This window comes from Montipora foliosa, chromosome 12 (assembly GCF_036669935.1).
Source record: "Montipora foliosa isolate CH-2021 chromosome 12, ASM3666993v2, whole genome shotgun sequence".
Classification (NCBI taxonomy): domain Eukaryota; kingdom Metazoa; phylum Cnidaria; class Anthozoa; order Scleractinia; family Acroporidae; genus Montipora; species Montipora foliosa.
Genome location: NC_090880.1, coordinates 35,777,917 through 35,802,916, shown reverse-complemented (window position 1 = coordinate 35,802,916; position 25,000 = coordinate 35,777,917). Strand labels below are relative to the sequence as shown.

The 25,000-nt window shown below is 37.1% G+C and overlaps 3 protein-coding genes and 1 long non-coding RNA gene across 5 annotated transcripts in view; 2 read left to right on the top strand and 2 right to left on the bottom strand.

Annotated features, from left to right (window-relative positions):
* Positions 1–4,351, bottom strand: part of LOC137979000 (eukaryotic translation initiation factor 5-like) — an 8,071-nt gene extending 3,720 nt beyond the window's left edge. The window contains exons 1-7 of the mRNA XM_068826144.1: positions 4,318–4,351; positions 4,098–4,201; positions 3,454–3,736; positions 2,103–2,184; positions 999–1,171; positions 409–548; positions 1–98 (exon numbers count right to left, since the gene is read on the bottom strand). The exon at positions 1–98 is cut by the window's left edge and continues 23 nt beyond it. Of these exons, the coding sequence (XP_068682245.1) occupies positions 1–98; positions 409–548; positions 999–1,171; positions 2,103–2,184; positions 3,454–3,528 (568 nt within the window). The 5' untranslated portion in view covers positions 3,529–3,736; positions 4,098–4,201; positions 4,318–4,351. The remainder of the gene's footprint in view (positions 99–408; positions 549–998; positions 1,172–2,102; positions 2,185–3,453; positions 3,737–4,097; positions 4,202–4,317) is intronic.
* A 132-nt stretch (positions 4,352–4,483) lies between these two features.
* LOC137978999 (menin-like) lies at positions 4,484–15,769 on the top strand. Its single transcript, XM_068826143.1, has 5 exons — positions 4,484–5,044; positions 8,445–8,785; positions 10,399–10,439; positions 11,507–11,731; positions 12,252–15,769. Exons 1-5 carry the CDS (start codon positions 4,684–4,686, stop codon positions 12,955–12,957), a joined length of 1,674 nt encoding a protein of 557 aa, XP_068682244.1. The 5' UTR covers positions 4,484–4,683; the 3' UTR covers positions 12,958–15,769.
* Positions 15,770–16,318: 549 nt separating this feature from the next.
* The window catches only part of LOC137978998 (kinesin light chain 1-like), a 23,249-nt gene continuing 14,567 nt past the window's right edge, over positions 16,319–25,000 (top strand). For both annotated transcript variants that reach the window (XM_068826141.1, XM_068826142.1), the window contains exons 1-5: positions 16,319–16,827; positions 20,476–20,691; positions 21,183–21,252; positions 21,600–21,712; positions 22,471–22,589. In XM_068826141.1, coding sequence (XP_068682242.1) covers positions 16,600–16,827; positions 20,476–20,691; positions 21,183–21,252; positions 21,600–21,712; positions 22,471–22,589 — 746 coding nt within the window. In that variant the 5' untranslated portion in view covers positions 16,319–16,599. The remainder of the gene's footprint in view (positions 16,828–20,475; positions 20,692–21,182; positions 21,253–21,599; positions 21,713–22,470; positions 22,590–25,000) is intronic.
* Positions 23,958–25,000, bottom strand: part of LOC137979002 (uncharacterized) — an 8,606-nt gene continuing 7,563 nt past the window's right edge. The window contains exon 2 of the long non-coding RNA XR_011118248.1: positions 23,958–25,000. This exon is cut by the window's right edge and continues 166 nt beyond it. This is a non-coding gene — a long non-coding RNA (uncharacterized lncRNA).

Sequence of the window (25,000 nt, the reverse complement as noted above, 5' to 3'; positions counted from 1 at the left end):
CAACTCCACTTTCACCCGACTGCACCGAATTGTGTGTAGGGCTTGTTTCTCCATTCTGATGCCCTTTCTGCTTTTCCCTTCGACGTTCCTTTTTGTCTCTACACAGAACAACAAAAAGTAACATTATTGAATGTTGACAAAGTAACTTGCAGATAAAATAACAGCTTGCAGTTTTTAGGTTGTTGAACACCAGGCTGCCACACAGGAGCATGTTAGTTAGACTCCAGCCGGACCTACACTCAGGGTCTTAAAATAACAGAGGAGAAAGTGCTGCCTTTGTAATTACACCCACAAATGGCAAGACTTTCAGGTGAAACAAGACTACATTCCAGAATTTCATGTTCTAGCAACAGGAACACACTGTTCCCCTTATGTGTGGCTCCCGGCTAACCACAAGTTGTAACTCACTTCTTGGACGGGGTTCCTGAAGATTCATTAGGTGGATTCTTGCAAATAAATGTGATTAGCCTGTGTTGCATGTGGATGAATCCATTGTATCCACATGCTTTACATGACTGTCCAATCCTTTCTTTGCGTGTCTCAACAACCTGAGAAAGCAATAAAAATGTTTATATAATTACCAGTCCCTGCGTGATGAAAAAAGTACATCATCAACTAACTAAAAACTGAACTGCTTAAAGAAAAAGAATAAAAGAATGATCCAGCTCTTTAAAAAAGGTGATGGACAATTTCACCGTTGCAAAAATTGAGTAGGAAGACCAACATTTTGTGACCGAAAATGATTAATTAACCCAATGACTCCTGAAACACCACCCACTGACGAGTAAAATCGTCAGGCATTATACAGAGTAAAATCTACAAGTCTCACTCCCAGGGGTTAACAAACAACGTTTAGGAAGCTTGATTAAAAATATCTCGTACTGTTTATGAAAGAAACCCAAAAATTCTTTTCCCCCAATGAAAACAGGAATCAAAATCTATGTCTAATGAGTGGTGATCTTGTTCCTTGTGGCACGTTGTATACACAGGATACTTACCAGAACAGTTTCAGGGTTATCACAATCCGGACACAAAACAAACTTCTCAATGAAACCATCTAGTATATCTTGCAGTTTATCTGCATCATGTGAACCATTCACAATGTAACGTTCATTCTTCAAATCAATCTGTGTCTGTGCTCCCAACTCACAACCAAAGTATTTGGTTGGATCTAATAAAAAGAATACAATACTATTATCAATGTAAGGTTTTAAAATTAATGCAGGTAAAATTGGTTTAACAACGGAGAGCAACTAGCAATCCAGCAGTATGTTGCCTAGGCACATTCTTGCATGATGCAAGCCATCACATGACTGCATATACTGTAATTAAGGAAGATATTACCAGGCCTTCTTAGGGCTGATTTACAACGTACGATTTTTGTCACATGCAACAAATTTGCTACTTGCTTACAATTGTAGTGTACGTCAGAAAAAATGTCGCAGCATTCTAAAACAAATAATGTCATGTTTTAAAATGCTGCGACAATCTCAAGGCATGTCGTACACATGTTGCATGCAACAAATTGAACTGTGTAAATTGGCCCTTATCTGGTGCTTTTCTTTACTTTGCGTGCCCTGCCCCCCAAATCCCTCATTTTCGTCCACTACTTATGAATGTGACAGGTGCCTGGTTGGTCTCCTGTGGAGGCCCTTAGACATCTCAGGCACTCACCCTACATTTTGTGAAGCAACTGTTACCAACAAAATACACTGTACCATATGCAAGGTAGAGAACATGGATTTTTGTCATCAAAAATACCCCATGGCTCTTCTTACATGGAAAAAATAAATTTTGTTAGACATCAGAAACCCACTTTCTTTCCCATTTTCAACAATAATTTGATAATAGAAAGTACTTTTCAGGGAAAGCCTCAAACCTTTTCCTGGTTCAGCTATGGGGTGAAATGACTACTCGTTTTGACAACTGTTATTACAGCTAATTAGAAAGTCAAATAATTCAAAACGGACTCTCTCTGTTACTACAACTATTTTCTCAAGGAAGAAGAAGAGACGTCATGCCTGAAAACAAAATGCTAACACCCTCCAGTTTAAAACATCAGCGAATGCTTTCGTTAAAGAAAGAATAGCTAACTCCCTTACAAGAAGGTGGCCTTTGCAATGCCTTGGCTATGTCCACCATATTGACAATTACTGTTTTGATTCCATTCCCTTTTCCTTCCACCTGAAAGATGAAAAATGAAACCAAAATTCCTTTTCAAAATCTCCTCACAACAAAACTGAAAACAAATTCAATGTTGAATCTGTTGGGTAAAGATGTGTTCATAAAATGCAATAAAAAAGCAAAATGAAATTCACAAAGTGATTATTATTAATGTCATCAATTCCAAACATGACCTACCTCTAACAACATTCAGTGACTTTTATATTTCATTTGCTTCACACAGCTCCAGTCCTTTGTAAAGGGACTGGAGCTATGGCAAAAAGCATTTGGTGTTCATCAACATGTCCAATGTTCACTCCCAAGACTCATCAAAAATGGGTCGAGTTTGTCAGAGCTTTACTCTCATCTGGGAGGTTTTTCTCTGGGTAATGGTAATCAGATTTCTCTCTCCTCATCAACCAACAATACTATATTTAATTTGATCTGCTTCATTTTGACATGATTTCATTCAAATTTCCATTGATAGGAATTATCATAATCATCATCATCATCATCATCATTATCATCATTCTACTTAATCTCTGAGCTCTAGATGTTATGGCCAGATGCATCTGCTGTATTATACCAAGTTTTACCCAGAAGCCTTGGGTATCTAGCACCTTTCTGACGATCTTTGCCATTCCCAGCAGGCACGGGTTTTGAAGCCCTGCAATATTCCTTCCAACTTTGACCTTTTCCAACCACATTATTATCATCTCTACTAATTTTCAACAAGTCCTGCAAACTTTAAACCATCAACTAGAGGAAGTGAGTCTTAAAGATTTTATACTATGCAAAAATGGCTGCCTTTAAATTATTCTTTTGTTCATAACTAACCTCGTTCAGGATAACAAATTCTTTAGAATTTTTGTCTGAAAAACGAGGTTAGTTGGGCTATTTTAAATATGAACAAAAGAATAATTTAAAGGCAGCCATTTTTGCATAGGGTCTATGGTACACAGTTACTGATGGCTAAATATTATTTTCGCATTTTTCAATGTTTAGGAAAAAGCAAGGAGACTGAACAGGACAAGGTATACACATTTTAAATCCTTGCTGAAAGACCTCTCAGTGTTGGTTTAAACAGTCAAATTATCTCCTGTGTAGTCCGTTGCTCTAATCTTAACCCCTCGACACCTAAACCAGCCTAAACTGGCCAGACTTAGCATTTTACTCTGCGTAAAACCAGACGATTTTACGCATCAATGGGGAACCCCTAGGAGTCAATGGGTTATTTGGTAAACTAACCAGTAGTTCATCTATTCCAAAATAAACGAGGATAATTTTTACCTTAGCAAGGAGCTTGGGCATCTTGTATCGATAGAACTGGTCAGTGTTCTTTCTGTTGACATTGACAAGAGCCATGGTTGATTTCCTTTCTCTATAAGCTTCTTTTTAGACAAATGCTTGTAGTGATTGCAATTACTGCAATAATTAATGCTATAAAATATTTTCCCTGATAAATTCATAAAAGTTCTTTGTCTTGTCCGCTTGAGGAAACGAGGAAGGCGTTGTAGCCCTGTTATAGTTTCTTTGTGTAAATGAATCTTGAATCTGCTCAACCGAGTAGGACCTAGGAAGAAAAATATAGGATTTAGTTACAAATAACAAGCTTTAACAAGTGTATTTGGTATGAAATGGCCATCTACAATATACACAAACAACTGCTAAAAATATCCGCTTTTCTCAAATAAAACTGCTGATCTCAATCATTCCATCATGTTAAAGCATACGTTTCACGAATATTGATGCTTTAAAATACTTAATTTAATATGAATTCAATTCAATAGGTGATAACTTCGAAGCAAGATTCGACACGTTGAGTTTATTTAACGAGCTATCACAGAATCGAAGCTATTTAATTCTTCTGTGTTTCCGCACTTACGTTTAATACTCTTTTTTCTATAAACAAGAAGTTAAATGATTTTTTATACCTTTAGAGCACGAAAACGTCATAAATTGCCTTGAGGTGACGAAATCCTCTAAGTTTCCTTGCGCTGAAATCGCGATTATAAGCACTTCGAGAGTAACAATCGTCCTAAAAAAGAAAGGAAGTAATAAAGAATTTACCCAAATGGTAAAAAGTCAAGGCTTTATATAGGGCATATTAAAAAATTAACAAAAGCCTAAATATGTACTCTGACTTCACCTTACCACGGCAAGATGGCCGAAGTTAAATGTCTTCATCGCCACGTGATTTATATGACGTCAACCTCCACGCCAGTCTTCCGCAGATCATTGGCTTCCAGCTGATTTCTTTTTTTTTTCTTTTTTTATTCCCATTCGTTCTTAGTTGTTTGTTTATTCTCCCTTTGAGGGTTTCTTTGTGGTCATGTCTTTGAGCTGTCGAGGTATATTTGAGATCCGTTACGACAGAACTACGAGCACCCTCTAAGCTGTAGAATTCCTTTCTTTTGTGCATAACGGATCTCACTTTGGAAACCTTTTTTTAGGAAGAAATTTCTTAATTTACTAGGAGTACTTTACATAGTATTTTCCATTTTACCCTGAGCTATATAGATGGAAGCGGACTGCAGTTTTCCTTTGAAAGACATCTCATCCGTGGTTGAAGTTTTTAAGGCAGAGCTTACAAAAGCTGAACCAAACTTGGCCAAGTTATCCATCGTTTTGGGCTTTTTTGAAACTGCCCTAACATGCAAAGGATCCTCGAATAGCTGCCCAAGCTTGGACAAAGAAACCTACGATGCTCTCGTTGCCAAATTCCAGGCTTTGATTCAGAAGAACTTATCTGCCAACAAACAGCAAAGGCCAGCAACAAGGGAATTTATTACAGATGTCGCTGATCTTGTTTGGAGCTGTCTTTCGAAGTCCTATTTTAAAGACAAACCCCACATACAAAATTTGTACAGCTTTTTGACAGGTAAGTTAAGTGCAGAGTACGTTATCTGTATCATAGATTTTTACCAAAGATCATCGGTGTTAAAACTAGGAAAAGGTCGATATGATGCTGTGCTTGTCCTCTCTTTGCCAATCCTTAACGTTTTAATCTGGTATAAAATGTGAAAAGAAGTCGTTCTTTGACCATTACCAGGTGAGCTTTGCTGCATAAAAAATCAGCTTGTAATGATGCGAAGTGGAACTAAGCGATTGATTTTTTAGCTGATCGTTTGCATTTCAACGAGCCTACTTGTATTGGTAAAAAAAGACCAACTTCATTTTGTGGTCCATGTGTTGCTGAGGCCGTGGAAAGAATTATTGTCACATTCATTTTTAATGTTTATTTTTTTTCCTGCGAAAATAGGTAGCATTGCAATAACGCTTGGTTAAAAGCTGAGCTTATACGGTACATTTACCATTTCCAAAATCATCAGCAATAATCATAGTTTACCGATATCTTAGGAAAAAGATTAACTCAAAATCATCGTAACACGAGCGATGAATATTTTCCTGATAAAAGGTGTCTTTTCAAGGCGACCTACATATAGCAAGACAGGACAGCCTTCATGTGTTGGTTACGAATTTGACTGAAGGCACCACCCTTGTACAGTTTCAGGCCTAAGCGGGTCAGTGATTTTTGGGAGAAAATCACGTCTATTTTGTATGTTCTTTTGCAACAAGAGAACCCTATGAAGTGCTGTTTTTATTGAATATCGTTTTGAAGTTTGTTCAATTCAAAACAATTCATTTTAATTAGCATGATATTAACATTGGTATTTTAGTGAAAATGGGAATTAAACTTTGGTACTATGTCTATGCAGTATGCATGAGTTGGGGATGTGATCAAAAAGATCATTTAAAGTACTTATAAGTTTTCTTGTTAAAACATTTTTGTACTCTTTGTGTTCTTCATTCAACTTCTACAAATTAACTGAATTACCAATCAATTAATCAATCAATCAAACTTTGATCTGGGTTTATCCCCGTAAACGGGTGTGGCCGGATTTACCCCACTTTGTCAGCAATCTTTCTAACTCGCACTCTCCATCTCGCTCGATTCATGGCGTCTTTTTTCTCCAAACCAACGCTCAAAGAAATGAATAACAATTGATCAAACAAAGAAAATGAAATGTCGTTTTCTTAAGTATTGAGATCCTCGCCTTACCCCTTTCAGGTTTACTAGAGTTGGAGAAAATATCTACCAAACTCTTTAAATGCATGTGTTTTTCTTTGTTTTACTGTAGAAATACTAATGTTTTGTAAATGGCTTATGTAAGATAGCATCCAGTGAAACAATGTTTCCCATTGCATTGAAACTGCATGAAGTACTAAATTGAGAACCAGTCAATGGATTTTCTGTTTTCACTCCAAACAACCATACCATTTACATTAACTTTATATTTAGAATCTTAATGCACTTTTTCACAAAATAACTTGGATTAATAATTGTGAAATGATTGCTATAAGTTAAGGGAAGATTTTTGGAAAACTTTCTCAAATCAGTCGTAGCCATTTGCATCCTTGCTTAAGCAGCCAACTCTTTGATAGCATCATGGAGACCATCCTAGTAATGCAGTTAATGGTCAGAGCAGGGTTTGAACTGGAAACTTATCTAATTAATAATAGTTAGAGCAGTTTTCAAATGAGTGTCGTAAAACCAAAACCATAGTAATTACTTTAACCAATCAAAAAGGACGGAGACAATCCAGTAAACCAATCAAAACTCGAAGTAATTACACGTAGCCGACACAAAAGGTGGGAAAATGTGCACGCGCGAGCCACAGTTGGTTTTGGTTTTACTTCTGATTGGTTGAAAAAGTGGCGTGAAAACTTTGAACCAATCACTGAGTGAAGTAGATGCAAAACCAAAGTAATTCGCTAATTACTTTCGACACTTAATTGAAAACCGCTCTATAATGGAGGAACCTTACAATTTGTATAGGAAATCACACTACGTACCTTCTCATACAATTCGTGATTAAGCATCTCATTATTGAGAGTGACCCCTTGCAAGTTTGTTGATTCAGCCAATTGGTTCTATTCGGTGAATGGAAAATTTTATTTACGACCCGACAAGTAGAGTTTCGATTTGTTCGATTCGACGAATGGAAAATATTTTAATAGGTACTCGTGATTTTGAAAGTTCTCAAAATTTCACGAGCCTTTAGGCAAGTGCAATTTGAGAACTTTCAAAATCATGAGTACCTATGAATCACGAATTGTATGAGAAGGTTGTGCAATTTTTTATTTATAGTATACTCGACAAAATTACAATCAACCAATCAGAATGCGGTAACGGTGAGCTTTGTGTATATCTCCCCAGATCCGTTTGTGTTTACTTCAGAAACCTTTCAAACTCTTTGGTCCAACGTTGGAAATATTCGAAAGACTTTGGTTGAACCTGGGACGCCTTCTAAATTCTTCTGGTCAACTTCGGAAATATTCGGACGCCTTCGGGTAAACTTCGGGAAATCTTCGTAAAAGGTTGGGCGTCTTCAGATGCTTAATGGTCGCCTTCCGAAGTCTTTTAATTTCAGAAAAGTTCGTGTCAACTTCGGAAAGAAAAGTATTGGTACTCCTGGAGAGTACAATTTGGGATTAATTATTGTACTCCTCTCGTCCAATCAGAATCCAGTAATTTTGTTGAGTGTACTATAAGTCACAGAAACAATATCTCCTATTAGGCCCTGTTTACATGGAGGTGGGGTAACCTGGTTGTTCATGTAAACTCTTATTTTTTCAGCCTAGCGTTTACGTGATGGGTGAGGTAACCTGTTGAGGTGGGTTGCCTGGTCTGCCAGACCAGGTAACCCGCCCAGCTGAGGTCGCATTTTGCCATGTAAACCGCATGAAGGTGGGTTAACCTGCCAACCCATAGACATCTTGGATAGCGAGACTAACAGAGGCCTGAGGCGAGTCAAGAAAATTGCACTCAGTGAGTGGAGGACAGTATGAAAGGGGAAGGGGAGACAAAAAACGCCTGCTCTGCAGGCTAGCCAACCCAGGGTCGGCTCTTGTCACAATATACTGCCTTTGGTGAAGGCGTTGCAGCATTAAAAGTGATAATAAGAAGCCACAGCATTGAAAAGTTGGAGCAAGAGAAGCTAGTGAGAGTAAAAGAGCATTAACTGCCAAAATGCGTCGTTCTCCTGCTATTTGCCTGTTCACATACTTAGTGATCATGCAGCAGCTTCGAGAAAGGTGACCCGGGACCCTGGAGTGGTAAGATTGCATGTGAGTGCAAGCTAATTTGACCCCACCATGGTGGGTTACCCCACATACCCAGGTTATCCCACCACCATGTAAACAGGCCCTTAATCAAATGAATGTAAAACTTGGCTAAAGTGTTTTGAAGCTCAAAGCACACTACTGTTTCTCCACAGGGAATCGTTTGGATTGCTTTGGTGTTGCTTTTACTGTGGTGGCCGTATGTCAAGCATTGAGCTATAATGATGTTCATTTGGCTCTATCGGAGGATCATGCTTGGGTTGTATTTGGTGAAAATGGCAAAGAAACAGCTGAGGTCACCTGGCATGGAAAAGGTAATGAGGATAAACGAGGCCGTCCTGTTGACTTTGATGAAAGCACTGGCCATAGCTGGTTGTATCTCAGTGGGTACCCTGTGAAATGCACACGTCACATGGAAGTGGCATCTATGGTGTCTTCTATTAACCCAACCATTAGTAGCACAAGTGACAGTGCAGAGCTGGCTGGCTTGCAACAGGTAGTGTGAGTGGTATTGTTTGTATGACAGGAGTAAGTCTATCAAAGAGTAAGTTATAGTGGTTATTAACCTATTGACTCCCTCTTGGTCCTTTTTTTGAAGTCAATTTATTAAGTTCCTTAAAAAAGCTGAAGTTGTAATTGGATGAAGCCTAATCAGGGAGTTGTTCACTAAACTGTTTTAAAAGAGTGGAGAAACCTCAATATTCCAGCTACAATAAAGCAAACATGGCAATCGTCCTGCCATCTGTGGGTAGATGGTCAGCTGAAGTTCCTGCTCACATTGATATCCATTTTTTTGCCATTTCTATTCAATTCAACTTGCCTGAAGAATTAGGTAACAAATTATTCCTCGTCAACCTGCTTCACCATACACAACCCTCCATCATGCAAAGTTGCCCCAACCTCAATATCAAAGGCAAGCATTTGAATGCAGTTAGTAATCCCTGATTACTCCCAGTAATAATTAGCATACTGTGTCAGGGCTCGAAATTGCGACCAATACGGTCGCATTTGCGACTAAATTTTTCCCTTTGCGACTAAAATATCTGGAGAAGTCGCAAATCTGCGACTTGTTGTCACCTTCGTTCTTTCGAAACAAAAGGGTTAGCAGTTGCTACTTTTGCTAAAATAAATAAATAAATAAATAAATGACAAAATTATTTTGTTTCTCGCTGTGAATTTTCTCTGAAGGTAGCGTAATTGTATAGTAATTTAGCTGCGATGTTACATGCACAGCTCCATTCCTTCGATCATTCGCCATTTTCAGCAGTTTCTTTACACACAAGTACTGCGGGCTCATATTTTTTTGCTAAACCGCTGACAACACATTGCAGCGCGGCGATTTTGCGACTAAAATTTGCGAAATTGCGACTAAATTTTCGTATCTTATCGCAAAATGCGACTGGATTTTTTCGTTAATTTTGAGCCCTGTGTGTGTTTGAATTGCTAAGAGAATTGCTAAGAACATCTCAACTATCCATGGCTTGCTCCTTTCTGGTCTTGAGGTCATAGGTTTGATTCCCACCGTGGTCAGGCTTTTTCTTTTTCCTTGTGTGGCAGATCAATTTCGTGCCATTTTTGATTAATAGGCATTACAAGTGCAAACATAAACTCTGATGTCAATATTCTGTCAGTGTCTCCTCAGGGCCTCTTAACCCTTCCTCCCTTCCTCACCTGAGAGAAAAAATTAAAGGATGGTGCCTACTATTGTTACTGCGCATATGTTCTGCGCATCTCAAGATACTCAGGTTTCCTATTGGTGGTGCTTGTGCAGTTTAAAACTATGCAGAGAAAGCAGAACTCAGCAACTACTCTTGGTATCCAAAAAGAAAATTGGGGTCAACCCTGCATTTTTCAGAGATAATTTAGCTTCAATTTGGAAAAGAACGCCCTACATTGCTTTGTATTTTAAAGCTTTTTACAAATGTTGTTGATTAATTATCTTCGAAAAATGCGTGGTTACCCCCCCAGTAGGCACTGTCCTTAAAGGTGCTTTAGGTTTTGAATGGGTAAAACAGTGTCCACTTTTAAATTAAATGTGGCAGTGGATATCTCTGGGATTCTTACTGCAATTAAGAAATGACAACTTTATTGTTTTTTTTTTTTCAACAGAAACTTCTATGGTTGCTATATGATCAAGGCCACCTAAAAAGGTACTCAGCTATGTCGTATTTAACATCTACAGTGCAGGTCATATTATTGTTGGGACACTTAACACTTTTACAAACAAGTCCCCCCCCCCTTCCCCGATAGCAATGTTGAGTTATTAGATGGACAGTGTCTCAACATTGTTTGGGTGGAGGGGGGGGGGGGGCGGGGAGGGGAGAGAGGGGTAGTTCTGTAAATGCATCAAACACATTATTGCAAGCTGTTAGAATTCTGGGATTGCTTAAAATAATACTTTGGTCAGTTCTTGTACTTCTTTCAGAAGTGTGCCAAGGACTTTTGACCTGGATTGTACATGTAGGTCCACACAAAAATTGTATCCCATTTAATTAGGTATCACTTGTAACTCAGAGGAAAATAATGTACATTATTATTTTGAATGGCAAGATAAATTGCCACAGTAACAAAAGGGTCTTAAAATTGAAGTCAAAATTTTCAAGCCTTTGATTGATTATGAGTCGATCTAATGTTTGAAGGTAATTTGGAAGTCTCAGTACGTTAGATACACTGTGTGGTAGTGCGTTGGAATGTTTAATTGGAAGGTGATGGGTTCAACCTCTGTTTAGGGGCACTTGTTTTCCCTTTGCTGGTGATGCTAACTTATTACTGATAAATAAATCTCTTTAAATTTAGATACTACTCACTCTATTGTGTTACCAAATTTTCATAGGTTATTTGTGAAAATTCTACGATTAATCAATGGTATTTACCCAGGAAGCTCTTCTCACTCGAAAATGTTTTTCAGGGAGGTTCTGCATCCAATTGAATTGGAAGTTGGAGACGTTGGTTTTTGAGGAGATGGGAAAACTGGAGAACCCAGAGAAAAATCTCTCAGAGCAGAGTAAAGAACCAACAACAAAGTTAACCCACATGTATGGCCACAAGTCTGGAATCGAACTCGGGCTACAGTGGTGGGAGGAGAGCAGCCATCACCACTACGACAACCCCTGCTCTCCCCCCCCCCCCCCTTCCTGCTCCCCTGATGCAATCACTCCTCCTTTTGACACAAAGGAGGATTTTTTAAAATATATTTTTTATCTCTTTTCCTTACTAGGTACCCATTAGGATTGGGTAACTTAGGAGACCTGGAGGAAGTAACTCCAACCACCAATCGTCCAGCAGCTGAAGAGATCCTAAAGGAGGGGATCAGAGTGAACCAATCAATATACAAAGATCAACATGTTTATCCCTACACATATCTTGGTGGCTTTTACTACAGACAGAAGCAGGTCATGAAAGCTATGGAATACTGGGTGAAGGGTGCACATGTTGCAGGAAAGTAAGTGCACCAGTCTTGAAGCATCTTGGTGTGAGGCGTTGGGTTCACACCTCAAACGTCTGGCGTTAGACAGAGTAAAATCTATTAAGTGTCACTAACAGGGGTCAATGGGTTAATGTTCTTCACATATCAAAGGTTATTTGGTTTAGGTTGTTTCACCACAAGGAAGAGTATTGCTGCAAAAAAAAAAATTCTTGAAGTACCTTTTGCTGTCAGTACTTAGTTCCACAGGGACTAAGATTACTGTTACCTGGAAATTGAAAGCCATTTTGAAACCTCTGGAAGTTTCAGAATATTTATTGTTGAAGTCACATAGTTTGGACCTTCACAAAACCCTGACTTTGAGAGAACTCTGGATTCCTTCTCAGAAAAAAAATCATATTGTTTCTTTCAAAATTACTCAAAGCTCTTCAGTTATAAGCAATCAGAAAATTCTGAGGCTTAGGTGTCAAATGGGCTACTTGAAGATGGTGCTTTTTAATAGTGATTTGTGTAACATTTGCTTATAATCCTTTTGTAGATACAACTATTCCAAGGAAGATGAAGAGATGTACAAAGAATTTTATGAAATAGCCAATGATTTTATTCCCAACATGCTCAAGATCACATCTTCAAGCAAAAGCGAAAATGGTGCAGTAGAAAAGGGTTCCAATCTTGGTGACAATCCAAGCTTCTTTTCCCTTGTTCTTCAGTTTTATGATGGCATTTGTTTGTGGGAAGAAGGCAGCCATACCCCTGTATTACATGCTGACTGGGCAAAGAAGCTTGTGCAGTCACTATCCAAGTTTTCGTCATCATGTAGATCTGCACTTTCCTCTGGTCACATGGAAAAATTACTTCCAAGACGTGAGCCACTTAAGAATGATACTGATGGCGGAACGTTATCATCAGCTTCCACTAAAATTGAAGACAATAGTTTGATAGCAGCTAGTGTGGAAAATGTAAACAAATCATTGGAACTGAATCTTAAAAGTGAAAAAATGAGGGGCATGCGAGATCTGCTGACAACTGGTGGCAAAGTAAACACTAGTGCGATCAAGCTACAGCTAACTGCTCAATCCCAGGTGAGTGTGCCAAAAAATCGCAGGAGGTCGTCATTTAAAACAGATGACTATGTTTATGACTTTGGAGAGGAAGCTGAAGGCGACGATGAAGATGATCAAGAAGAGGAAGAAGAGAGGCCAAGGAAGATCTTGAAGGGAGATCGCGATTTTGTTGTCTATTGAGGTACCAGACTATACTGACGTGTATACAGGGACAACTGCTCTCTTGCAGTTAATTCTTAGTATTAAAAATGGATGCTGTTTCAGGAGAGAGAGAGAACTCAGAAAAATCCAGACCCATCATGAAACAAAGAACAACTTGCATTTTGCAGCATTATAATGGTGGAAACACTAGTCTTATTCGATACAAGCCTCACTACTACAGGGAACTATTGGTATTTGTCATAACTTATCTGTCATCATCACTGTGGTCATTGTTATCATTATTATTATGATCATTATTATTTTTTTATTATGAAGATGATGGTTATTTTCTGTTCTATGGTTATCTTGTGGAATTATGGCCCCATTTTAAGCATTAAATCACTTCTGAAAAGAAATGCGGCAAGTTATCTTGGCTAAGGTCAGTGTTACCTGTAGGCCTTGTCTCTAAACCCTTAGTTGCATGAGGGGACTTTAAAGGGGCTAGGTCACGCTATTTTAGGTAATTTTGTTTAATTTTGTTAATTATGAGCTCTAAACGTCAAATTGGCAGAGCAAGAGTCTTTCATTTGCAAAATCACGGCAACATAACAACTGAGAATGATTTTCAAGCTTTGTAAATGACATTTTGATATAGACTGATATAAATTTGAAAAAAGGTGGGCCGACGTTTTTCAAATTTACCCAAATTCAATCCATTTCAATCCTCTCCAGGTTTGCCCATCCATGTCCCTTCTTGGCTTCCCTGTGTTTTGTTAGAGTTCTTCTATAGTTTTGAACAGCTATTTTGATATTTTAGTTAATTCTATGACCATTCGATCAGTGCTGAATATGCCTAAAAGAGCGTGACCTAGCCCCTTTAAAAGATGTCAAAGATTCCACACAGTGTTTTCAAATAGTAGGGAATGGAGTTGTTGTCATGTCTAGTTTCTGCAAGGCATGCTGTAATAATACAGTAATATTATTAATATTGTGATAATAATGATTATTATTACTGGAACTTCATTCTGTGCAGCTCTCACAAGAGTGGTCAAACTTGAAGTGAAGGCAATTCCTTAAAATCTCCCAGAAGTTGTCTTATCTTCTTAATTAATCTATGTCAATTAGTATTTGCTAATGACTTGCAACAGTTCATTCTAGGAGTTATGCTCTATCAAAGTTTACCAACAATGAAATATTTCCTTTAAAATGGATCTTTCAACCACAGGATAACATCTCACCATTAGTCATTAATCAGAAGTTTAATATTGAAAAATGTCCTTTTCTATCAAACTGCATTGAAAGCATTATACTTAAGGTAGCTTACTACAGTTTTCCGAAGGAAAAAGATCAAGATTTTGAAATCTGTGAAATTAAAGCAACCAGCTTCTCATGAAAGCCCTGCATATCCAGGGTATTTTTTCATACATTTTTCTGTAAGTGTGTTTTAAGACTGTTTGATATAGTGATGACTGTGGTATATAGAGAATTGCTAAACTGAGGATTTACTGTAGCAATAGTATCACGGGTGTGGGAATACCCAGCGTCTGTGCAAGTACCTGTGAATCATACACTCATCCCATTTTCCTGGTGTCAATGCATTCATAATTTACACTAATGTTTTTAAAAGGGCCTGGTTGCATTAGCAAAGTAATATTTTTTCTTTAAAAATTATAACCTCAAAGGAGCCTGTGTCTTGTCTCTAGCAGATGAATTTTTTGGTCATGTCACAGCATTGTTTTGTTTGTTTTTTGCACAGTAGCTGGCTTGTGTAGCAGTTGGTGGCAGTTGGGTGTCTTAAGGTCCATTCTCTGTAGTGTCACCAAGGTAGCTTACCATACCCCTTCCTCCCTTGTATCCTCAATCATTCCAGGTTTTGCATTTTAACTTTCACATGTCTCACAAATTCATCTCAAAAACATGGAACTATATCCACTGCTCTGCAGGCAAACGCAAGGCTCATTTATGAATATTGTTATTTTTGGTTTCAAAACTTCTTTGACTGCCAAGAAACGAAGGGTTATTTATTCTTGTATCAATGTAAACAAAACTTATGAATACAAAATTCAGGCAATGCTACAAATATCTATAAACTTTTGTGTGACTAGGCCCATATTGTGGTAGTTAAATGGGATATAAAATAACAGTTAGTATTACAGGGTTCGTACAGAGTCTTGAATTCTTCAAAAAGTCAGGAAATTTGCAAACCAGTTTTCCAGACCTGGAAAAAGTCTGGAAAATAAAGATTAAAGTCTGGAAAAATGGTAAAAAGTCTGGAGAATTTTTTGTTTTGAAAACTGAAACAAGTGCTTTATTGCCAAGTGAATTCTTTCAGGTAGTCAAATCTTACTTAAAATTTCGTCTTTGGCAAAAACATTGCAGACCGAGAAGTCTCAGATCAGCACTGCATCGTGGTTACTGCATGTTCACAGTGCATCATGGGACGAACTTTATATACTAAATTTGGGTTCAGAAAAAGAAATTATCATTTTGGAAAAAGTCTGGAAAAAGTCTCTAATTTTGCAACCAAAAATCTGTGCAAACCCTGGTATTAGTTTAAATGGATAATCAGAATTATCAAAGTTCATTTTACTGCAAATTTTATTCCATCTACAGTCATTTTAAACTATCTATAGATGTATGACTTTTATAGGAATTACACTGTAAAAATATTATGAACATTTTTAGGAAGTCTTTGAAAAAAGGAGAAATGCATGTATGATGTGTGATGATCTTGAAGCTGCAGTGTGTTGAGCATGAAATGGGAATTATTTTAACTATGGTAGATCCATCTTAAGTTACAGCATAGTGTGGAGCTTTTTATTTTAAAATAAAACAACTTCTTTGGAAAGGATTTGCAGTGTTGATTGTTTTTGATTCCTCACTCCAAGGCCCTCACTGACTGCCCATTGTAGTTTTTGATATTGAAATGCTATGAAAAAATGATTACACTGGATAGAAGCAGACGCTTGTACCTTGAATTAAGGTACTTGATGTTACTGATTTGATGATACTTCTTGTAAGGAAATGAAAAAATTGCAAAATGTGGAATAAAGACAGAGAGGCTCGACTTGGGTAGAAAATAGTCATCAATTTTTACTGGAATTCATTTAAATGAAATGTACAAATTATTTTACGAATTGCATCTTTTTCTTTCAAACCTGGCCTTTTTTTTGCAATGAGCAGGCAGTGTGTATTTTTACTTCAAATAAATTTTGCAGGTTGCTTTTCCATTTGTTCTCACGTTCAGGAAGTTTTAATAGTCTTGAAAAGGGCATTTGAGAATGGGATGGTAAAATCTGGTGAGATGCTTGATTTTTTTTACCATTTAGTTACGGAATTCTTCGTGTCCTCCTTAGTCACCCCTCCCTACCCGTAAGTTAGACTTTCGCCTCGATACTAATCGAAGTAGTGTTGAGTGATTTGTAACTGGAGCCAGTCGAGCAATGTGAGAGAGCTCTGATTTATCATTTTCTTTTCCTTAGCGGGCGGGATAACTCGATAAGACAACGACGATGGATCTTACCATTTAGCCAATGATTGGTAACAAAAATAGTATTGGAGCTCGACAAATTGTTTCACGTTGAAGAACGTTTGGTAATCCTGACGCCATTTTTGTGTTTCGTATAACAACAGCGTACGTACTCTATCTAAACGGACAACAGGGACATCGTTCGTTTCAACATGACTAACCTTGAGGGAAACAAAAAATGGACTCAGGATGAAATAATAAACAACACAAGGAACGTTGTACGAGGATTAGAAACCTTGAAAAATGAACACTCGGGACTGCTCAATAATCTGAAATCCAGCCACGAAAAACATGGCGGCGAAACAGAATTGGAAATTGAAAAGGGATCTATTATTCAGGAGTCTATCGAAAAGATCGAGCTTGGATTAGGAGAAGCTCAGGTATGGGTTCTTGTTTGTTTATATGGCTTTAAGGGCTTTAATATGGTCTGTATCTTGGTTAGAAAAATTGTCAAAGATACTGAAAACATACCCCGACATGTATACGTAGGTACATTCTCAAATGCAAGTCACTGTAAAATCGTTCCGAATTGAACTCTAATTCCGTAAGAGCGTGCGAGCTTATGGTATTCCTATTTTTTTAAAATTAAGCATTATAGGAAACCAGATAATTTCATGATGTGTCATCAGAGTTTTAAATTCCTTTGAAGGTTTCCTTTCAGTACGCAGTTACTTGCGCGTGCACGAGCAACACCAATCGAATTTAATTTGTAGAAACGTGTACTGAATGCCCAGTTTGCCTTCCCTTCATATATTAAGGAGCTCCAAGTTCTTAGATGTCTCAGAGATCTCCAGAGGAACTAATTCGGTTTTACTGAAGACAACATATTGATGAGATAACTTTATTATTGATTTAAGAGATAAGTGGTTATTCGCCTCTAACATCAATCAGAAAGTCTTATTACGGTAACCTTCAAAATATTTCCTTAAAAATTAAATGTCCAGGAATGAGAACGTGTAAGTTTATAACCTAAATTAACAAGAAAACTGATGAACGGATTATTTGTTCACACTTAAATATTTTTCCATTTCCTTGTTAAAAGAACTTGGAATTTGAACAGTAATGTACACACACATTAAAAAAAACAATATTTGATTTGGTCTAAATTATTTAAAGCCTTTTATTTTATAGATATTCATGAAATACCAGGATTTCACCCTTTTCTAAAAAATCATATCTTCACAGTGCACATATCATTTTTATCTTTCACATGTGAGAATATGGGTGTCGTCATGGTAAGAAAAACGATTAGCCAATAAAACGTGAGCTTCCTTGTCATTTATACTACTTAAGTGGTGTGAATGAAGTGTAAAGCGTAAATCCCACCTCTGTTACAAATTGTGTTTTTCTAAAATTACTAGAACTGTTATGGTGAATTTCATAGTCAACATGCAGCCAAAGTTCAAAGTTAAGTTTCTAATATATCACTGGTGCAATCATAGTAATTTTTTTTGGAATATTCAGTAGAATTGGGTACTTCCTGCTAAAACTTTGTTGGTTCCTGTTTAATTAACTTACCTATGTTAAGCAATAGAAATTGGTTTTATCAAACAATTTGAAATAACCACCGTGAAAGATTCGGAAAGCTGACGTTTCGCTCTTCCGAATCTTTCACGGTGGTTATTCGACCTTTATCAACTCGTTTGATAAAATCAATTTCTTCATTCAATCTCCCACCAACGCAATATCACAGTTTCTTTAGAAACTAAAATTTTGTTTTAAGTTAAGCAATAGATCAGTGCATCTGAACTTTGTGTCATAGTTAGGAAACTCAAAAATTGTTATTGCCTAGTTTTGAATAAATAATAATTATTGTGATTTGTGCCTTAGTTGCTTTTTGATTAAGTCAGGTCTGCTTGGATGGACAACAAGACATACATGTACAATTGTAATAATTGTTATTCTTGGATACCTATTGACAAGAATTAAAGCAATGAAAGTTTTTGAAGAGGAAAATAATAATTAAACTAGGCTTGTACATGTTGTACATGTAAGGTTTTTTCTAATTGTGTGGTTCCAGAAAATATCCATACCCCCCCTCACAGAGGGTCTTTTCCAGTTTGACCCCCCCCCCCCACCCCACTGGATTTTCCATTCCAGAGGGCTGTCTCTTTGCTGTCTCTCATCGCCGTTGACGGCTACAAATACGTCAGGACAAAATTATTGTACTGAATTTATCGACTTTACTAACATTTACAAACTTGTAACTAATAACGATGAAACTATTTAATAATCTAGTTATCAAAAGTTCGAAATTTGCGGGAAATTGTACTTAACGGGAATAATATGACTATAAACAAATCATCTCAATCAACGTACTGCACGAATAATGCCATCTGAAAAAGCACCAGATGTGTTCAAGCTAAAAACAGCACGATCTTTAAAGTCCGCCATTTTGTTTGACTTCATATTGAACGTGCTGCTCAGGAGTGTCTCTCAGTGCTATCTGTGTCGTCCAGTGGCGGATAATAGTGGAAAATATATGACAAGGAATCTTACGTGTATTTCAATGGATAGAATTTTCCATTCCTGGTTACCTTGATTGGAAAAGTAAGTAAGTGTTTATTCGACCGCATTTCATACCCTCTGGGAAAAAAGCTCTTTATGTACTCTTTATGTACCCTCCGTTGGGGGTGGGGGGGGGGGGGGGGGTTTGGATGTTTTCTGGAACCATGCATTTGGTTATTCTGCCAAACAAAACCCATAAAAGTGTCCAAAATGTTTCACTGCCCTTGTTGCCTCAACTTAACCTCAGTTTTTGTGCTAATTAATCTGCCACTGTGAATGGCTGATGTTGTGCATTGGCAATCACTTGAAAGAAATACCCTCTCTCTTATAACTGTTGTATATAACTGAGATGTTTTAATTTGTTTGAAAGTGACTGCAAAACAAGCTAATAGGGGTCACCTTTTAAAGGAGTTCCAGGACATCTGGTTAAGCTTGGGTATTTGAAAGAATTCTAACCCTGCAAAGAAAAAGGTTCTGTACTTGTATGCAAATGTAAATGATTTCAGTAGCCACTTTTTAAAGAACCATAATATTATTAAACATTTAAAACCATGCAAACATTTGGATTTATAAGATTGAGAGAATTTTCCTGAGGCACATACATGTGATGTCCCTGGGGGTGCAATAAGAAAACAGTGGGTTAATGTTATTGTAGAAAGAGTTCATACTTAATAGAAATGTCTACTCTAGAGTTTGTGATGGTGCAGATGTAAGCTCCTAATTTGGTAATTTACAAAATTAGCGTAACCATCAGTAAATACACTCTATTTTACACTAAATTAGTATTCATGCAATTTTTTTGTTTTTAAGTCCTCTAAAGTACTGGAAAGTGGTGGAATTCTCTTGGGTTTATCAGATTTACAGTATACCACAGTAGTTGTTATTTATTGACATTAAAAAGAGAATATGAGATTATTTAATCCCAGGAACAGTAAATCAGGGTGTTCATTAGGTATTGGTGATCGAATAATCCTCTCTGGCTTCTTCTGCATTATTATCTGCTAAGTTTCTTTCTTAGTGGCTGTTATAATTATTGGCCACTTCGGAAAATAACATAATACTCTTTGTTTGTCCCTCCCAAATTTTGCATAAGCATTGTTTTTTGTTTTCTCTTGGGATCATTGTAAGTCCCAAGAGAAACTGGAAACAATGCTCATGCAAAATTTGAGGGGACAAACAAAGAGTATTATGGTATTTTCCGAAGTGGCCTATTACGACAGACCTTTTTTCTTTCAAATGCTTCTCCTTTTACTTTGCACTACAATGCATGATTCTTGTCAGTTCTCATCAGAAATTATACGTAGAGTTAAAATTGAAAGACCCACAGGTCAAATAGCTCTTAAAATGATCTCCATGGGGCAACATTTTTGGAAGAATGAAGTTAGTTCAAGTACTTCAAATACTTATTTTTATCTTGATGCCTAAACTGTGGTTGCAGATCCTGGTGTGAGTTACTTGTGAAATATTGATATCCAATCAACAGAGTATCATTTATTGTGAAAATTCAAATATTTTCTTAGGTGATGATGGCACTGTGCAGCCATCTTAGTACGGTTGAAGCAGAAAAACAGAAGTTGAAAGCCCAAGTGCGAAGGCTTTGTCAAGAGAATGCATGGCTCAGAGAAGAACTTTCGGTCACACAGCAGAAACTGCAGGAAAGTGAGCAGAAAGTTGCTCAGCTTGAAGAGGAGAAGAAACACCTTGAATTTATGAACTCAATAAAAAAGTATGACGATGTAAGTAACTTTCCTCTTTAATAAATTAACCATTTTTTGGCATCAACTTCCTTGTATGAATAATAATTAACCCACAATTTTTTTTGTTTTTACTTTTATTTTTCATGTTCTTTCATTCTTGGATAAAATTTTCTAGGATAAGCATGTAAGTGTTGCAAAAAAATTTCACATCTGTTTATCTGTTATTATTTAATATTTGTTTATTCTCTTCTTTTGACACTAATTGATTTCAAGGTTTACCTGATTAGGAAACCCCACCGTCTTCTGCTGAACATGCTTTTTTGTTTTGTTTTACTGTGGAAAGTTCATGCTTTTTTTTTCATTATAGCTTATTTTTCTTCACTATACCCTCTTTAATAGTTGATTGTTTTAATTTTAGAGTTTGTTTACTTGGTGTTTTTTCTGAGACAAACTTGCAGGAGATTTTTAATATCTTGTAACTTTCAAATTAAAGATAAGGATGTTAAAATCCCTTATTTTTCTTGAAATAGGATGAGGGTATTGAAAATGATATCAGTCTTGATGTTTTATCACAAGATGAGGACGACACAGAGGTTGATGGTATGTTGATGGCATTGAGAAATGGCAAGTTTCATTTTTCTGGCAAATGTTAAACTGAAATTTGCTATTACATGTAGCTAAAGAGCAATGACATTTTATTTGAATTAAGGGAATTCATTGGCTGTTACACCTGTTGCCAATGCACAGCTATCATCATCCAAGTATCACAAAGAGGAAAGCCTTTTAAGAAAAGAGAATCTTTATGGTTTTATGACCATTAGGAGCCTGCTATTTGGTGGCAAACACCAATCTTAAGCTCTTATTCAACCTTTTGGAGACCTGAAAAAGAAAATTCAGTTGATAGTAGTAAAAGTACTCATTTTCAATGAGTTGTTATTTACTTTTAGATGACACATTAAGTCAAGCATCATCAGCAACTTCAGCCAGTGCATCTGGTGTTTATGAAATCCCAGCAAGACTGAGAACTTTGCACAATTTGGTCATCCAGTATGCCTCACAGGTATAAGCATTGCCCTTTAATCTTTTGTAAAAGGTCACCAAGTGGGCTCAGTTCATATACGGTGGACAACAATTTGTGAGCTGTCAGGGTTTAAATGTCTGATAAGCAAGGTCTTAAAAAATAGTTGAGGAAAAAGTGCAGTCTTTTGAAGAGCATCTAGAAATGGTTAGATGTTCTGGTTGATGAACAACAGGCCTTCTTCCATTTGATGAAATTAATGATAACACTGAAAGACAAAATTGGAAAACTCAATCACTGAAGAATTGTATCTTTTTAGCGATGGTGACTTGGGGATGGTCTGAAAAAATCTGATTGCTGTTTTGCAAAAGTCAAAACTACAAACTTCCGATTACTAGTCTGGCTTCGCCAAACTAGTAATCGGGATCATGAAACATCCGAAGGTCGCATGTTTGTGGAAAGATGAGCACTTGGATTTTTTGCAAGCATTCCTGAGTCCCCAGCAGTAAAAAGGTACATGACTTCATTTACTTACCGGAGCTAACATTTCACCATTTCCTTCACTATAATATTATTATTATGATTGCGACAACTCTGTGGAAGGAATGAGGGGTTGACCTTGTAAAATGTCCATTGCCCTTCTGTTGGGCTTTCTTGGATGCGCAAAGAATTTTAGAAGGTGCATTTACACTGTAGCTTGACAGTTACCTTGAGATTCACTCTCAGTGGGGTATTTTGTCTGATGTTTGAATTCAGTTGCATGGCAAAATGCAAAATAATAAGTTGACCTTTGTCTTTAGGGTCGTTATGAAGTGGCTGTCCCACTATGCAAGCAAGCATTAGAAGATCTGGAAAAGACATCCGGCCATGATCATCCAGATGTCGCTACAATGCTCAACATCCTTGCTCTTGTGTACAGGTAATGTGATGCCCTTGGTACTTTCTTTCATTATGCGGATAAGGTTCGACGTGATCTGTCTATTTTCCGGTAAGTTTGTGTGGCACAGTGTCTACATAGCTGTGCTTTGCAAAGATTTTCATGACCATGCGTGGCAAAATGGCAAGTGTTTAAGCAGTGTCTCGATGTGGGCTTGCCTGGCTATTTTTTACACCAGTTATTTTCGTTGAGTCGTTGCACGATAGGTGTTTGTAAAGTGACTTCTAATACTTCAGTCAGTGTGTATTCCAAATTTCCCATGTTTTTTTCTGTAACTAAAGGGGACATTTCTCATAAAACAGAAAGCAGACACTACTTGAGGCAAATGTAGAATGGCATTCTTCCCCAGTAAATGGATTATGAGGTCATATTGTGGAAAGACTTCAGGCTTTCCAAAACATTGCATAAGTACTATTTTCTCTAATGTACAGAAGTGGATTAGTTTACATATAAAAGATCAAAATGAATTAATATTCTGCCTTTCTCTGCCTTTCCTTTCACCTCTGATTTGCATGTAAATTGCTTCAACAAACATCTGTTTTCATTTCTGATGGGACAAGTTTACCTTACATAGTTTCAAGTTACGTTGTCTCTCTGTAAAGGACACACCTCTCATTAAAAGAGATCACGTTGAGCTGGTACCATGGTTGTCGGCTTGAGTGAGCATCACGGGTAGACTTGATCACTATTTATTGTAATGATAAATTTAGAAATGGGTGCACGTTGTGTCACTCCACCTACCCTGCTGACTGGCCCCATCCATGAAAGCATAGCTGCATCTTAGGCTTGATTTCCTTTATCAGATACAATATAGTACACCCTGCTGTAGATCTCCCTAAATGCGTCCTTTGGGACATACTTAATTTCCTCATGCATCCGGTGAGACACTGCATGGAAGATGATCAAAGCCTGGACAGGGTTCGCATCAAAAGCTCAGGACACATGCTAAGTGCAAGCTTGGAGTCATCCTTGGCAGACAGTGTTGTTACAGACAGTGAACTGTCGCTTGTATCTGGTATCATGTTTGATCAGCATGACAAGCTGACCGAGAGAATGGAAACAGTGGAGGCAACTGTGGGACGATACTTGGGAATATACTTTGGAAATCCAAGAATCTCAGGAGTTTCGGTGTAGGCAGGGAAAATGGAAATTACAAAGCCCATTAGACTTTTGACAGCAACAAAAGAAATGCATCAATGTTTAATGGAAAGGACATTTTTGGTCAATGTGTGCTATGTTTTCCACTCAACTTTAATTAAACCACATTCCAGTACTTTCATTAAAAAAAACTCTGTTTTATTATAATAATATTTAATTTGAGACATCACTATACAAAGGAAATAACCATAATTCTATTTGAGTGAAATATATGTTTATTGTGTATATTTATCGAAATCTAAATAAGTGCAATGTGTGTTATATTAACACAACTTCTTGAGTATTTTTGTAATACATAATGCTGTTATATAATGAGCGTCAAGTTATTAATTTACTTTGCGCAGGTGAGATTATAAAAGGAGATAAAAATGCTTTTTTTTTTTTTACCATGGGGCAGCCTACCTAATTCTGAGAAAAAAAGGTGGTTGGATTCTGTGATTTACTCACACCAGCTATTAACCCTTAATCAAATGAATCCAATATAGACCAGGTTAAGAAGTGATTTTTTTATAATGAATTACTTCCTTGAATGGTAACTTGCTCTTCATAAGTGTCCAAGAAGGTCTAAATTCAAGATGTGGCACAATCCCACTTTTAAAATATGATCTGAACAATCCCACATTGAGACTTTTTCTGCAGTTTTGTATGGAAATTGTGAAATCATGGCAGCTGGTGGTTTTCTAAATATCGTTGAAAATTTGAAATCTAGAGAGCAAAGGTGAAAACTGGCCCACAGATTTTAAGGCAACAAAATGAAATTTCCAGAAAACTGATCCTGTTTGACCTAAATTATCTAGACTTCAACAGTTACTTTTGATGATGATGATGACGACGACGACGATGATGCTGTTTGTTATAATTAATTTTGCGGTGCCAGTACAATGCGCAGAGGTCATTGGTTCACATCCTGATATCAGGTGTCTACATGTATTAACAGACAAGTGCGGGGATCATTTTCTCTGGTTCGTCTTCGGCCCGCACTTCAATTATCTACATTTCTTTCATAATTATTAATTTTGTAACGATCATTACATCTGTCTGGTTTGATGTAAGGTGATGGGAATCTACAGCTGTACAAAAACTTACAGTAGTAGTAGAAATTGAAGAATTCATAGTCATTTTGACCAAAAAGTTTAAAAAAAAGCTTGATTAAACAGTCATTTACACCCAGAGCCCTTCCTGATTTAACTAAAGATTACCTCCAAACATTGATAACAAATCTTTAACAAAGTAAT